The 14,471-nt window shown below is 43.3% G+C and overlaps 1 protein-coding gene across 1 annotated transcript; it reads right to left on the reverse strand.

Annotated features, from left to right (window-relative positions):
• Positions 1–63: 63 nt before the first annotated feature.
• Positions 64–13,987, reverse strand: LOC127753124 (UDP-glycosyltransferase 86A1). The gene is made up of 2 exons (XM_052278596.1): positions 13,276–13,987; positions 64–1,294 (listed from the first exon to the last, which is right to left on the reverse strand). The coding sequence occupies exons 1-2, from the start codon at positions 13,838–13,840 to the stop codon at positions 375–377; spliced, it is 1,485 nt and encodes a 494-aa protein (XP_052134556.1). The 5' UTR covers positions 13,841–13,987; the 3' UTR covers positions 64–374.
• Between the last annotated feature and the right edge of the window lie 484 nt (positions 13,988–14,471).

The following is a 14,471-nucleotide window of genomic DNA, read 5'->3' on the forward strand; positions in this document are numbered from 1 at the left end:
GCTGGGCTTAGATAGAAGTACAAAAGGAGCCCAAAAATGTTTAAACACCTTGTAACCAAAAGAAAAAAATTCAAATGTGTTTTTTATTTCAACACACAAACACATCGCTTCAAACTTAGTTTGAACGGAAACACAACCGTTCTCGCAAACATTTGGGTGATTCTGCCAGCAAATCCCCAAATTACAGTAGCTTCTACATAGACACATCTGCTGCACGTCACTGGCACAGTGGCTACAATCTAGGACTTGTACGTGTGTGTACGTACGAGAACGATAATACTACTAGTACGAGTGTACAAGAGGTTGACACGTTACGAGACGCGTGGCATATGGCGGTGTATCAATGACGTGTACATGTGCTTTGACTTGCCGGGTCAATGGCGGCCGCCGCCGCCGCAGCGGCGCTTCAGCTCGTCGACGAGCTCGTCGAAGCCGCGGCGCGACGAGCCGCCGGGCGCGACGGCGGCGTGCAGCGTGGCCCGCATCTTGCCCACCTGCTCCCGGAGCACCTCCCCTTCCTCCCCGCGCATCACCCCCTCGATCTTCGCCCTCACCTCGCCGGCGTCCACGGCGCCGCGGTCGCCGACGGCCACGCCGGCGCGCCACTCCCGCACGACGAGGCGGCGGTTGGTGAACTGGTCGGTGAGCAGCGGGAAGCACAGCATCGGCACCCCGGCCCACGCGCTCTCCAGGATGGAGTTCCAGCCGCAGTGCGTGAGGAAGGCGGCGACGGCGGGGTGGGCGAGCACCTCCACCTGGCAGCACCACGGCACCACCACGCCGCGGCCGTCGGCGGCGGCGGCGGCGGCGAAGCCTTCGGGGAGCGGGTCGGGGTCGTCGGAGCTGACGATGTCCGGCCGCATCACCCACAGGAACCGGGCGCCGCTGGCGAGCACGCCGCGGGCGATCTCGTGGAGCTCGCGGCGCGTGACGTGGGCGTAGCTGCCGAAGGAGACGTAGAGCACGGAGCGCGACGGCTGCGCGGCGAGCCACCGGGAGCAGTCGGACTCCGCCCACATGGAGGTGGCGACGGCGCTGCGGGCGAAGCCGGCGGGGAGGATGGGGCCGACGGCGTAGAACGGCCGCTCGCGGCGGAGAGCGGCGATGGTGGACGGCTCCAGCTCCTCCACCGTGTTGCACACCACGTAGTCGGCGCCGCGGGCCTCCTCGAACGCCCTGAAGATGATGCGGTGCACCACCGTCGTCGTGTCCGTGTCCTGCAGGTACGACATCAGCTCCCCCGGCTCGATCGCCTCCACCCCCGGCACGTACGTGATCGTGTCCTTCCTCGGCTCTACATGCACCCACCACCACACATTCCCCCAACAAATTAAAACAACTCGTAAAATAAAATTACTTACTACCTCCATTTCAAGTCATAAGAAAATCCTATAACCTAAAACGAAGGAAGTACTTGCAAGGATCTTCGTTTCGCATGACGAAAAATGTGAAACAGTTGCAAGGATCTTCGTTTCGCATCACGAAAAATGTGAAAGAGTTGAATTACATACACCGACCAATTCACGAAAATGAGAAATGTGACTGAGAAGATTAAAATGATGAGAATCACAACTATTTGGTAGTCAGATTCTGAGAATTAATATTTTTTGAACTTTCGAGAATTAGTAATATTGTATTTTTTTTACTTCTGATTTATAGTTTAATTTTTAGATTTTAAAATTATGAATTCTATTTGAATTAAAATCTAAACTATTTGAGAAAGCTAGAGATTCTGCACGAAACTGCAACTATATCGTAAGCTCTTTTGGCAAGACCTAAGATGGCTTGTGTAAGTGCCAAGTGCTCGTGTTCGTGTACCGTTGCAACGGAAGTGACCGTGCTCGGTGAGGAGGTTGATGTGGTAGTAGAGGTTGAAGATGAGCGCCGGCTCGGTCCAGAAGGAGACGTAGGGGATCCCGAGCTTCTTGGAGAGCGTCGCCGGCCAGACGAAGAAGGTGTCGGCGACGAGGAACGTCGCCGCCGCGTCGACGACGACGCGGCAGAGCAGCGCCTCGACGTGCGCGCCGAACGCGTGGAGCAGCGACCCCATGAAGTCGTCGTGGTTCAGCGACCGGTCGAACCCCACGGGGAGGCCGTCGCTCACCACCTCGTACCGCACGTCCATGGCGGCCGCCACCGTCTCGCCGCCGCCGCCCCCTTTCGCGGCGGCGGCGCGCGCCGCGGCGAAGACGTCGTAGCCGGACGGATCGGCGACGCCGAGCGCGCGCGCCGTCTGCTCGTGGACGGACTCCGTGCTGACGAACGTGACGGCGAACCCCCGCGCCGCCAGCCGCAGCGCCAGGTGCACCGCCGGGTTCACGTGGCCCTGCAGCGGGTACGTCACCACCACCGCGTGCGGCTTGCTGCCGCCGTCGGCGGCGGCGGCGGCGGTGGCAGCAACCTCTTCCCCCATTACCGATCGCCAAGCTAGTAGCGCTAGCAGCTAATCAACCAACCAATCCTATGATTCTTTCGTCCGCTCTATCACTGGTTTACTCTGCTACTAAGCTAGTGGAATTTATAGGGAACTATTCGTTCAAAAAGAATTTATACAGAACTATTCTAAACTCACGAAGAGACATCCTCTATATATCTAAATGGTTATGAAAAAACTAAAAAAAATAAGATATATTAATATGTGATAAATACTACACAAGCATGTAAGATAAAATTTAACTTCTATTCTATAAGTTACAATGAAAAACAAATCTACTTGTGAATATATGTTAATTTGTTTTTTATTGAAACATGTATGTTTGTGAATGATCTATCACATATTAAACTATATATTTATTTTTTTAATTTTTTTAACTCATTTAAATGATATGTAAATAACAAGAAGATATCCTCTCGAGTATTTAATCCACTTTCGGAATTTATATGATCCAGCGAGTGACATCTGACATCACTATATGTGGACACACCAACTGATAACCTCGTGATCGTGTCAAAGGCGGCGATTGAGAACCTTAATTTACCCTAATAGGTTTTGTTATATATTTTCGCTTTAGCCGCCGGCCGGCAGCTAATCTGTTTGTTAATTAGGTTGTTCTTGCCATTGACATTGATGGATAGATATTGGATAATCTTGGTGAATATGAGAGAAAGAGAGTTTGGTTTTTCACATAACTACAAATTACTATCTCTATCCCATAATAATTGTATTTTTAGAATTTAAATTTATCCTAAAATAGTTGCCACGATAAAGTACTAATGATATCATTAATCACTTCTCATTCAAAATTCTCCCTATTTTACCCTCAACTACCCTCATACTCTTACCTATACATCATTTAATAAGGGGTACTATAGTTTTTTTTTCTCAAACCTTAATATATGCTAAACAATTTAGAATTATAATTATTTCGGTACGGAGGGAGTAAGTAGTTTTGGCTAGGAGCTTAATCAAGCCCACTATCATGGGAATTTTACCGGAATTTTGCAATGTTCTAATGCATCGAGTAATTAAAAACATCTAAGAAACACATAATAACATACACGTGTGGAGTAGTAAACTATTCTTCTCTTAAGGGCACCTCCGCACCTCCAGCGTTGGTTCGACCAGTGTAATAGACAGAAGTCAATCAAGTCATACAAAATTCGGTTCGATCGCTCCAACGTGAAAATCAATTTATGGAATCCACGTAAAAAGAATCCGCTAATCGTGTCCGTCCTAGCTTCATGCATATGCCAATTATGTACAACAAACCATTTTTTTTACTTCTTTACTCGCCTAAGTTAGATTTCACTTTGAGGTTCCATTTTTCTCCCTCTAACAATCACGCATCGACTATCGTAAAATACATCATTTGGTTTCTCCGCTTTAAAATTGGTTTTATCTTCACATTGGAGATGCATGCTCTAAGGTTGTCTTCTTCCCCTTCTTTCTCAACTCGTCTCCCTCTTTTTTTTCATACGCACGCATTTCAAACTGCTAAATGATGTGTTTTCACATAAGTTTTCTATACGAAAGTTTCTTTAAAAATCATTTTAATCCATTTACAAACAACTAATACTTAATTAATTATATGCTAATGAGTTACTCTATTTCATGTGCGTGTGGGAATAGTTCCCACTACCACGTTCCGAATACAGCATAAGTGAGGGTTTTAATGGTGCAGTCGTGGGGGCAGTAGCTAGTCCTGTGTCGACGTGTATCTCTCGTATAAGCGGAAAAATAAAAAGGAACCTCCCATGTAGGGCTGTCAACGAGCCGAGCTCAGCCTATAAAATATTTGAGCTTTTCGATAGGCTCGGCTCGGGCTTGACCAAGCTCAAGCTCGACTACCGAGCTCGATTTTTAAGTAAAACAATATATGTTTCAAAGATAATGTTTTAAAAAAAATTAATTTCTAGTTCATCATATTAATAGAAGAGGAAAAAAGAATAAAATAAATATATGATGTCAATATAAGACATACAAATAACATATTTGATCTCCTAATTTATTAAATAACAACAAAAATCATATATTACTAAACTCGTTGGAAGCTCGAGCTCGGCTCGACAAAGCTCGCGAGCTTGGAGAGAGGCTCGGGCTCGGGTCGTCTAGACCTCGAGCCAAGCTTGAATCGAGTCTAGGACGAGCCGAGCTCAAGCAGCTCGCGAGCCTCGAGCTTTTTTGACAGCCCTACTCCCATGTTCCAAAAAAACCATAAAAGATAAACATACATACACACACCCACATATATATATATAGTAGCTCTATCGTACACCCCTCCCTTAGAATAAATATTCTACACCCCCTCCCTCCACTCCCCTATCCCAAGCAGGCCCACCCCTCCTTCCCTGCGCGCGCCCTTCCCCCTCTCCCCTTGCGCATGCGTCCTTCCCCCTCACCTCCCGCACGCGCCTCAGCCTCCCCAGATCTATCTCTGTCGCTCCCTCCTAGCGGCTCCTCTCCCCTTCTCTCTCCCCCATCACGATCCCCTCCCTCTCTCCCTCTCCGTTTTTCCACCTCCCGGCAGCCCCTCACATCCTCTGGATCTCTCCCTCCTTCCCCCTCATGATCCCCTTCCTCCCTCTATGATTTTACTTTTTTTTTCTCTTCATCCATGCACGGTTGTACTGCTCCCTTTCTCTTCATTTTTTCTTCAAGAAAACCAATTTCATATGTAAAAAACTATAAAAATTAAATTGATAAAATCAAGACTCATCTGTAACCTTATAACCTTATAGTTTATAGCTAGTATTTTAACCAACTAACCGTATAACACTGTGTGTTTTGAAAATTATTGTTTGTATATTTATGAGAAATGAGTATGGTGACATTATAATCTTTGTTGCTACCACGGTAGAACAAATATGTGGAAGTCATAATTTGTTATTATATTTCGATAGTAACATCATCGCTGAAATGTAGTAACATATCGTGTTACTGCAAATTTTATGGGTTGTTACTGCACTTTGGATAGTTGTTACTACAATTTCGGTAGTAACATCATGTGGAATTGTAGTAATGGAGAACATGTGTGTCGACGTTTGATGTCACGACTATGGTATTTGGACAGTATGGGGATCGTTGGTGCTAGGATATACGCGAGACTGAGGTAAAAGAGATGGAGACAGAGATTTTTATACAGGTTCGGGCCCCTGAATTGTCAGGTAATAACCCTACATCCTTTTGGCCGAAGCCGGTATTGCTCTTATTCATGATAATCACACCAGTACAATATTTGGGGTATCCCATCTAACTGTTGTCGACATGGCGGTCTGACGATCTGACTCGTAGTCGACAACAGGGTAGCCTTCCTCCTCGAATCCGTGCCCGGCGAGATCAGAGATAGCGCTTTCGTCTCTCCTGACAGTATCCGGAGACACCGTAGGGTACTAGCCGTGCTTATCCCTGAAGTCGATATCCGGCAGCGTGTCTTGGTGAATGTAGGCTTCTATGTTATGGCTTTTATGTCGATTGTGTTGGGTGTTGATCCCTTCATGGTGGGTGTTGACCGTGTTGATCGTCTCATGATGGGTGTCCCCCTGTCCTCCTAGGGGGGCTTGTATTTATATCCATAGGTGTCCCCTTGTCCAAGTAGAACTAGGGAAACCAATATGGATACAATCCGAGTAGTCCTTGTCATTTCCATGTAGAACTGGTTGTCTTTCCTTATCCGGAACTCCCTCGAGGTCAATTTCCGTATAAGACATGGTATGTGGTGGATCCTGCCGAGATTTAGTCAACTACTATTAGATATGTGGTATCCATAACCCTGACATTGTGGTGGAAAGTAATACTGCTACGGTGCTAGTGCTGGTGCAGAGTTAAAACTTTAAAATCTTAATATTTGGAGAACAATATCTCTCATGTTACATATTGTTTTTTAAATCCGTTTCCACCATGATATCCAAAGAAAAGTACTCCATTGATTGAGGTTCGGTTTGGGAGAGGCACATCGCTATAAGTTAGCACAACATGCTAACAATATTTTTCATTGCACACACAAGGACGATCAAGACAAAAATGCTTAACGAAACTAGATCTATCATGACTATTTTATAACGTTGTTACTGCGGAAAGTAATCGTGTTACTGCACATTGATCGTCGTGTTACTATGTCGTTCTAGCGAGACGAGAACTAAAAAATAGTAAATCTCAATCTTTAGAGAGCAATATCTCTCACGTTATATAGTATTTTTCTAATCCGTCTGCACTATGATGTTCGTAAAAAAGTGCTTAACAAAACTAGATCCGTCATGACTATTTTTCGATGTTGTTACTGCGAGAAAGTTGTCATGTTACTACACGATGATCGTTATGTTACTGCGGAATTTCTGCGAGACGTGAACAGCAAAGTGGTGGGCGGGGGAGGGAGTCAATGGGCGGTTTGACCGAGGTCTGACTGGCGGGAGGGGGCTTTGACCAGCCTTTGACTGAGGTGGGAGGGGGGATTTGGGCCCTAGGAAGGGTGGGGGAGGTGGGATTGGCCCATGGGAGGGAGGGGGGTGTAGAATAGTTATTCTAGGGGAGGGGTGTAGAATAGATTTACTACATATACATACATACATACATAAATACATACATACATGCATGCATGCATGCATGCATGCATGTATGTATATGTAGAAAAACTATTCTATACCCCCTGCTAACTCCTCCCACCACCCACCTCTTCTCAGCTCTGTCTCGCGGAACGGTGCAGTAACGTGACGGTCAACGTGCAGTAACACTACGTTTTATGTGTAGTAACAGCGCTCAAATATTGTTAAAATATAGTCATGATGGATCTACTTTTGATAAGCGTTTTTTTCTAGCATCATGGTGCAAACGATTTTAAAAAATAGTACATCACGTGAGAGATATTGTACTTCAAATTTGGGCTTTTTTAGAATTTGACTCTCCACTAGTAGACTTCTTACTACTGTTAGTTGCACGTTAGTACAATCCCATCGTATCGTTACTGTAAAAGTGCAGTAAAAATTATAATTTTTTGCAGTAACTGTGTTTTACTACATTTTTTGGATAGTGTTACTGCATAAACATGTGGTAACGTGTACCTGCCTTTGCAGTAAAACCCCACTTTTGTGTAGTAACAAATATATTTAGCATGTGAGACATTAACCCATATATTTTTTTGTTTTGATTCCTAGTTTACTATAATTTCACCACGATGTTACTGTCAAAGCGTCCTATCTGTTTTTGCAGTAACTGGACGTGTTACTGTACTTATGTGATAATGTTTCTACTAGAACATATCATCATTGTGCAAGCGGTTTTAAAAAATAGTACATGAAGTGGCATGCATTATGTTTTGTAGTAAGACAATATTCACTCATATTACTGTAGTTTTGTTACTGCATGTCAACCACCTGCAGTAACACCTATTGCGAATTGTAGTAACACAAGAAGAACCATGCAGTAATATGGATATAAGCAGATTGATTTATTGTGCAATAGGTTTATTGTTGCTGTATTTACTCTGTTACTACAATAGATTTATTGTTACTATATTTGTTTCGTAGTGTTACTACGGGTATGCAGTAATGCATAGTAGAATTGTAAGTAATATGCAGGTGTAAATAATTAATTATGAGTTTTATGAACAATAAGGAATATGTGGTCGTGGTTCCAACACATAGAGCTTAAATGGGAGGTGTAGTCCAGTGGTTAGTACTTCTGGTGATTTGTAGTTAAAGTTCTAGTGTTTAAATCCTATTGGTTGTCAATTTTTCTTTTTTTATTCTCTGAAGAAAAAAGACATAGAACAGTACATCAGAGGGAGATCGGGAGAAGCCTACTGGTAGTCAATTTTTCCATTCTTTTTCTCAAAATAAGAGAAGCTAGAGCGTAGAGAGAGATCAGGAGAAGAGAATCTACAAAGAATAGATAGAATCGAGAGAGCAGAGAGATCGAGAGGATGAGGAGATGCGAGAGATTGAGGGACATGAGGGAAGCGCGGAGAGGAGGGAGGCCTAGGCGGCGGCGTGCCTTGGTTCCCACGCGCTGGGAGGGAGGCGGGCCCTAGCGGCGTCGCCCTCGTCGCACGCGCGCGCCTGGAGTGGGCTGTGCGGGACGGCGGGAGGTGATGTCCGCTGGGTTGGGTTGGATAGGGAGGGGTATAGAATAGGCTTACCACATATATATATATATATATATATATATATATATATATATATATATATATATATATATATATATATATATATATATATATATATATATATATATATATATATATATATAGAGAGAGAGAGAGAGACACACACTCCATCCGTTTAATAAAAATATACTATCATTTTCAATATAATACAAACATATTATTAAATATATTTAATATTAAATGTTGCTATTTTTTATAAACTTGTTTAAATCTAAATAATTTTGATTAAAAATATTCTAACGACTTATTATAATATAAAATGGAAGTGTAAGCTAGCTACGACTTCTCGTGACAACTCTAAAGACCTGAGAGGCTAAACACTTCTTCGGTATCTTCTGGAGCAGTCTAGCCCCAGCGGCAGCTACTTGCAACGTTTAGTCACCATTCTTTTTCGTTTCTCCGTTGATTAATCAGCCTCTCGCTCGTCAGGCACTGAAGGGCCTTATCACTAAGTTGTTAAAAAAGTGGCTATATTTAGTTTGCTGTCAAATTTTAGTAACTATGTAAGAAATCCTGCTAAAATTTTGGCAAGGTTTTTTTTGGCATCAAAGTAAACAGGCCTGAAGTCTTTCGGTATGATCGGTTGCTCACATCACATTTTCTAATAAGTTATTTTAGCTTATTAAAAAATAAAAACTAATTTATATGTAAAAATTTGTGTGTGTATATATGCATATATATACTTGCGCGTCCGCGCGTGTGCGTGTGTGCTCTCTTTTGACGATTAAAAGGCCAACACTTAAAAGAAACTACGCTAAAATCATTTCTACGCTAAAATCATTTAAAAATTTAAGTTTTGACTTTTACTTTAGCTTATTATAGGGCAATCCGTGGAACTCTCTTTAAGCGAGAAGAGGAGAGAAGAGTACTATTGGGTCTGTTCGTCAGCTGGACACTTCAGCCGGCTACGGCGATGGCTGCACTGCCTCAACAGTACAAGCGGTGTAATTTCTACTGCTATACTGTAGCTGTTGCGTTGTACAGCCGCAGCAAATCTCTATCAAACAGGCCCATTATTTTTTCTGCGGCTGCTACAGCCTACATACGTTTGTTTATATTCATGCAGAACAAAAGTCCAGCGGAGTGAGGCAACGTGACAATGATTTGAACGACCGGTAGGTCACTTCTTGACGTTATTATGAGCTCGGTAAAATAAAATGATTCTAGTTTGGGCCCTCGGTCCATGTCTGCCACCCCATGGAAAATAGAATGATTTGAACGTGACAATGATTCTAGTTTTGTTTTTGCATGTACAGTGAATCATTTCAGCTTTTCTTTTTCCAATGTTATTTTTTGCAAAGTTTCTACGGAGAGTGGTTTTATGTGGCTTGTGATTTGGATCCACCTACTTGTAGTTGTATCCCACTTATTTCGATACTGGCTCGTACGAGTGAACGCTAACACTAAAAGACAAATTTTTAACAAGAGCATCTGCACTGTATTGGTTTTTACCGCTTTGTAGAAATTAAAATTATGTTGTTTTTTTTATAAAACTCAAATTATATCTTATATGCAAGTACTTTATAGGGTAATATTGTATTTAACAACCTAATTAAAATGAGGATGACTAGGGGACCGAATACTTTAGTGACCCCCTTTCTTTTCTTACCTATCCGACCGAGCTTCCACGCATGAGTGAACTTTTGTACTCCCTAGCTCCTTGCCTCGCCAGCCACATCAACAGTAGGGAAGGAGGGAGCACATAGAGGAGAGCAGGAGCCAACGGTAGGTGGTTCACTACCTAGGCGACGACGACGTGCATTCCTTCCTCATGTCGTGATACTTGGCATATATGGTACCTACGGTATCAGCCGAGGATGGCGTACATACACACAATGCAAATGAGCAACGTGATGAGCCGGCAAGGAGCACGATGCGATAACCTCAAGCCCGCATGAATCACTTTGTGAGCACCCCTCATGCTGAGAACAACAACCTGTGCCTTATCGCTGATGCCCAGCCCAGACCTCATCTTAGCCCCCGCATCCTCCCTCTTCTTCCTTCTCAACTACGATAACATCAACCTTGCCACTGTAACCGCATCCCTTCTTGCTGACTTTTCGGACTCCGATGACCCCATGACCTCATCAACTTCCATACTATCGCTGGTGAGAGAAAGAATATAGGGGATACTATCAGCATCGAGGATTGATGCGTGTGGAAAAATCGGGGAAGGGAGGGAGGAGGAGGACGGAGCGGCTAAGAGAGAAAGACACGAAGAAATAGATCTATGAAAATGGGAAAAACAGTTATATGGAAATATGGTTGCGATACAAAGGCATCTCTCATCCTTGGTTATGATTACGTGCTATAATATTTATGAATTAAACATGGTAGGCCGGGATGTTTTCACTTCATTATTTATAAAATAACCCCATATTATTTGTTTTTCCACCGGTCCCAATCATCGACATGTAATTTTATAACCAGACTCTCGAAAGACAAATAATTACCAGTACCTCCTGGCTCGTCGTGTTCCTCCCTTGGCCGCCTCGTTCGCCGCCCCAGCTCACCCTGCAGCCACCATGCCTTGCCGGTGAACCCATCCCCGACCGGGTGATCACCCCGGTGACCCGTACGTCTAATCAAAGCTTGTTGACGAGTGTGTGGGTTCGATTGAACTTCTCTGTTTTAGTAGGGACTGAAAATTAAACAGCGTTTTACAATAACCACCCACCGTGTTTACCACTGCTGCCCTTGGCTCTACCACACCACTGACGACGTCGTCTCCTGCGTGGCCGCATCTCTCCGCGATAGATTCCGTTCAGAGATACAGTACAAGCAAGTACACACGAGCCGACATGGCTGTTTGCAACCCTTCTCCTTCGTTTTCCGTGCGCATGCTTTTCAAACTATTAAACGGGTTGTTTTTTTAAAAAAATTCGATGCAAAAGTTGCTTAAAAAATTAAATTAATCATTTTTTTAAAAAAAATAGCTGATACTTAATTAATTATGTGTTAAAAGATTGCTCTGATTTACGTGTAGAGGGATGGGTTCCTATCCTGCACTTTGCCAACACACAATATGCTTCTCCATCGCCGCCTGCCGCGAGCCCTCCATTGGCTCGTTCCGAATTTCTGGTGAAGCGTGCCCCTCGTGGCCGTGTGTCCAACGGACGCGAGAGCGCGGCGAGAGCTGGAGCTGTGCGCACGCACCGATCCTGCAGGGCTGGGCGGGTGGGCGATCGAGAGCGATATGGACGACGACTAGCTACAGTGAGTCAGTGATGGCAAATGGCATTGGCTTGGCATGGCGTGACATGGGCCTGTCTCCGCCTGATTGGGGTGACGCTTTCGTCAGGCTTTGATTTATCTTCTCTGCTTCGAGACTTCCCGTTCTAGATCGAGCCTCGAAAACCAAGTGACTTTTGTGGTTCTACACAGTTTCTGTCTAGTTTCTGCCTTCAGTTTGAGTTAAACGTTCGGAACGTTGTATTTTGAAAAAAAAATATTTTTTAAGTTAGACCTCATCTTTTCGCTTATGCTTATACTTATGAAACAAAATTTGAATTTTCAACCTTAAATGTAGAGCTGATTTTCGGGTTTTTCATTGAAGTTTATTTTTCAGCCTTTGCGTTTAGATCACAAAGAACACTTATACAAAAGTTTTATTTATAAATTATTGTTTGTTTGCAAATATGATGTTTGGCTTATTTCATAAATAAGCGAAACAATTAGGCTAATACAAACTAATCATGAGCTAATGAGCTAGTACCTTATTTTTCATGCGGAAGGAAAAGGATCCCAACTAATACTAACAAACAAAGCCATAGCCAACTTAATTGGCTCCGTTATTTTCAGTTTATCTATCAAATTGTTTTCACATATTACTTGTTCCATACTTTTAAAATGTGTTATTTAAAAACTTTCTTCAACCGTATACTTGTCCAAGTTACTCCCACCGTTTTAGGTTATAAAACGTTTTGATTTTGGTCAAATTGTTTTAGGTTTGACTAAGATTATAGAAAAATATAGTAATATTTATAATACTAAATTAGTTTCATCAAATCAATAATTGAATATATTTTCATAATAAATTTATCTTGGGTTAAAAATGTTGCTATTTTTTCTACAAACTTAGTTAAACTTAAAGCAGTTTGACTTTAACTAAAGTCAAGATATCTTATAACTTGAAATGGTTATAAATAGATGGAGTATTTATTAGGCTTACAACATATAATATTTATTTGTTTTATAATTAAGTAGATAACCCGTCAGCTTTCCTTGACTATTCTCAGTTTCCATTCTAACTTCTCAGTTTGTGATGTCTGTTCTAGCTCAAGCTTTCAAGCTTGAGTCGTCGTCTCGTCGAAGCTCTTTTGTTTTTCTTTTCTTTCTATTTTTTGGTACTTTTTTTGTTAGTGTTTCAATTATACTTATTTTAGAACAGCGGTAGTATATACTGTGAAGATCGTTGCGTGAGAGTAAAAATCTCTAAATATTTGATACCGTTGATTTTTTTAAATATGTTTGATCATTCATTTTATTAAAAAAATTTAAGTAATTATTAATTCTTTTTCTATCATTTGATTTATTGTTAAATATACTTTTATTTATATATATAGTTTTATAAAATTTTTAAAAAATTTTAAGTAAGACGAATGGTTAAACGTGCTTAAAAAAATCAAACGGCTTCAAATATTTAGAGGCTGAGGGAGTAACTTATTTGGTTTTATACCTTTGCAGTTGAAGTGGCCGTTCTTGGTGAGCAGGTCCATGTGGTAGTAGAGGCTGAAGATGATCGCCGGCTCCGTCCAGAACGAGACGTACGGCACGCCGAGCTTCCTGGCGAGCGTCGCCGGCCACACGAAGAAGGTGTCGGCGACGAGGCACGTGGCGGCCGCGTCGTCGCCGTCGCCGACGACGCGGCGCAGCAGCTCGTCGACGTGCGCGGGGAGCACGTGGAGGACGCCCTCCATGTACTGGTCGTGGTTCAGCGACCGGTCGAACCCCAGCGGGAACCCGTCGCTCACCAGCTCGTACCTGATCGCGCCGCCGCCCGCGCCGGCGAAGATGTCGTCGCCGCCGCCGCCGCCATGGCGGCCGCCGCTCGAGGTGATCTGGCGGTGCACCGACTCGGTGTTGACGAAGGTGACGGCGAAGCCACGGGCGGCGAGCCGGAGCGCCAGGTGCACCGCCGGGATCACGTGGCCCTGCAGCGGGTACGGGATCACCACCGCGTGCGGCCGCTTGCCGCCGCCGTTGCCGTTCGCTGCCACGGCGTCCTGCGGCTGCTGCCCCATATCGATCTCTCTGCGCTGTGCGCGGGAGAACTCGAGAACGCACACGGTGTACGTGCGTGTCGTGCGTGTGAGATGCTGCGAGCAGAGAGAGCTAGTAGCGCGGCGTACGTGGACTATGGTGGTGTGCTGCCGTTTTTGTAGCGGTGGGCAGCATTATTGTGGGTGATGTAAGGCTGTTGTGTACTTGTGTGGTACCAATCGAAATCATGTGGATTCGTAAGTATACGGATTCCCTCTGTTTTTTTTTTCATGAACTAGCATGGTGGTCCGCGTAGATTGCACGGCTAGCATCACTATATTTTCTCTCATATAATAGCATATATGTTTTCTCATCATATTATTCAAATATATTAAAATGACAACATAATTTTAAATTTTACAATAACTTTACAAAACTACTAATGCGTAATATTCATATTGCATTTTATATACGTGTTAGTTATTAATTATTTTTAATATCAAATTTTAGTTATTTGTAAATTATATATATTCCTATATGGACTCTAGACTCGTCTTTTAATATTTTTTTAATTCCAATTTTTTTATAAATTGTATTTCTACATAGACTCTATACTCTTCTTCCAATATTATTTATTTTTATTTCTAAATTTTTATTATTTCTAATTGTATT

Source organism: Oryza glaberrima, chromosome 10 (genome assembly GCF_000147395.1).
Source record: "Oryza glaberrima chromosome 10, OglaRS2, whole genome shotgun sequence".
NCBI classification, from domain to species: domain Eukaryota; kingdom Viridiplantae; phylum Streptophyta; class Magnoliopsida; order Poales; family Poaceae; genus Oryza; species Oryza glaberrima.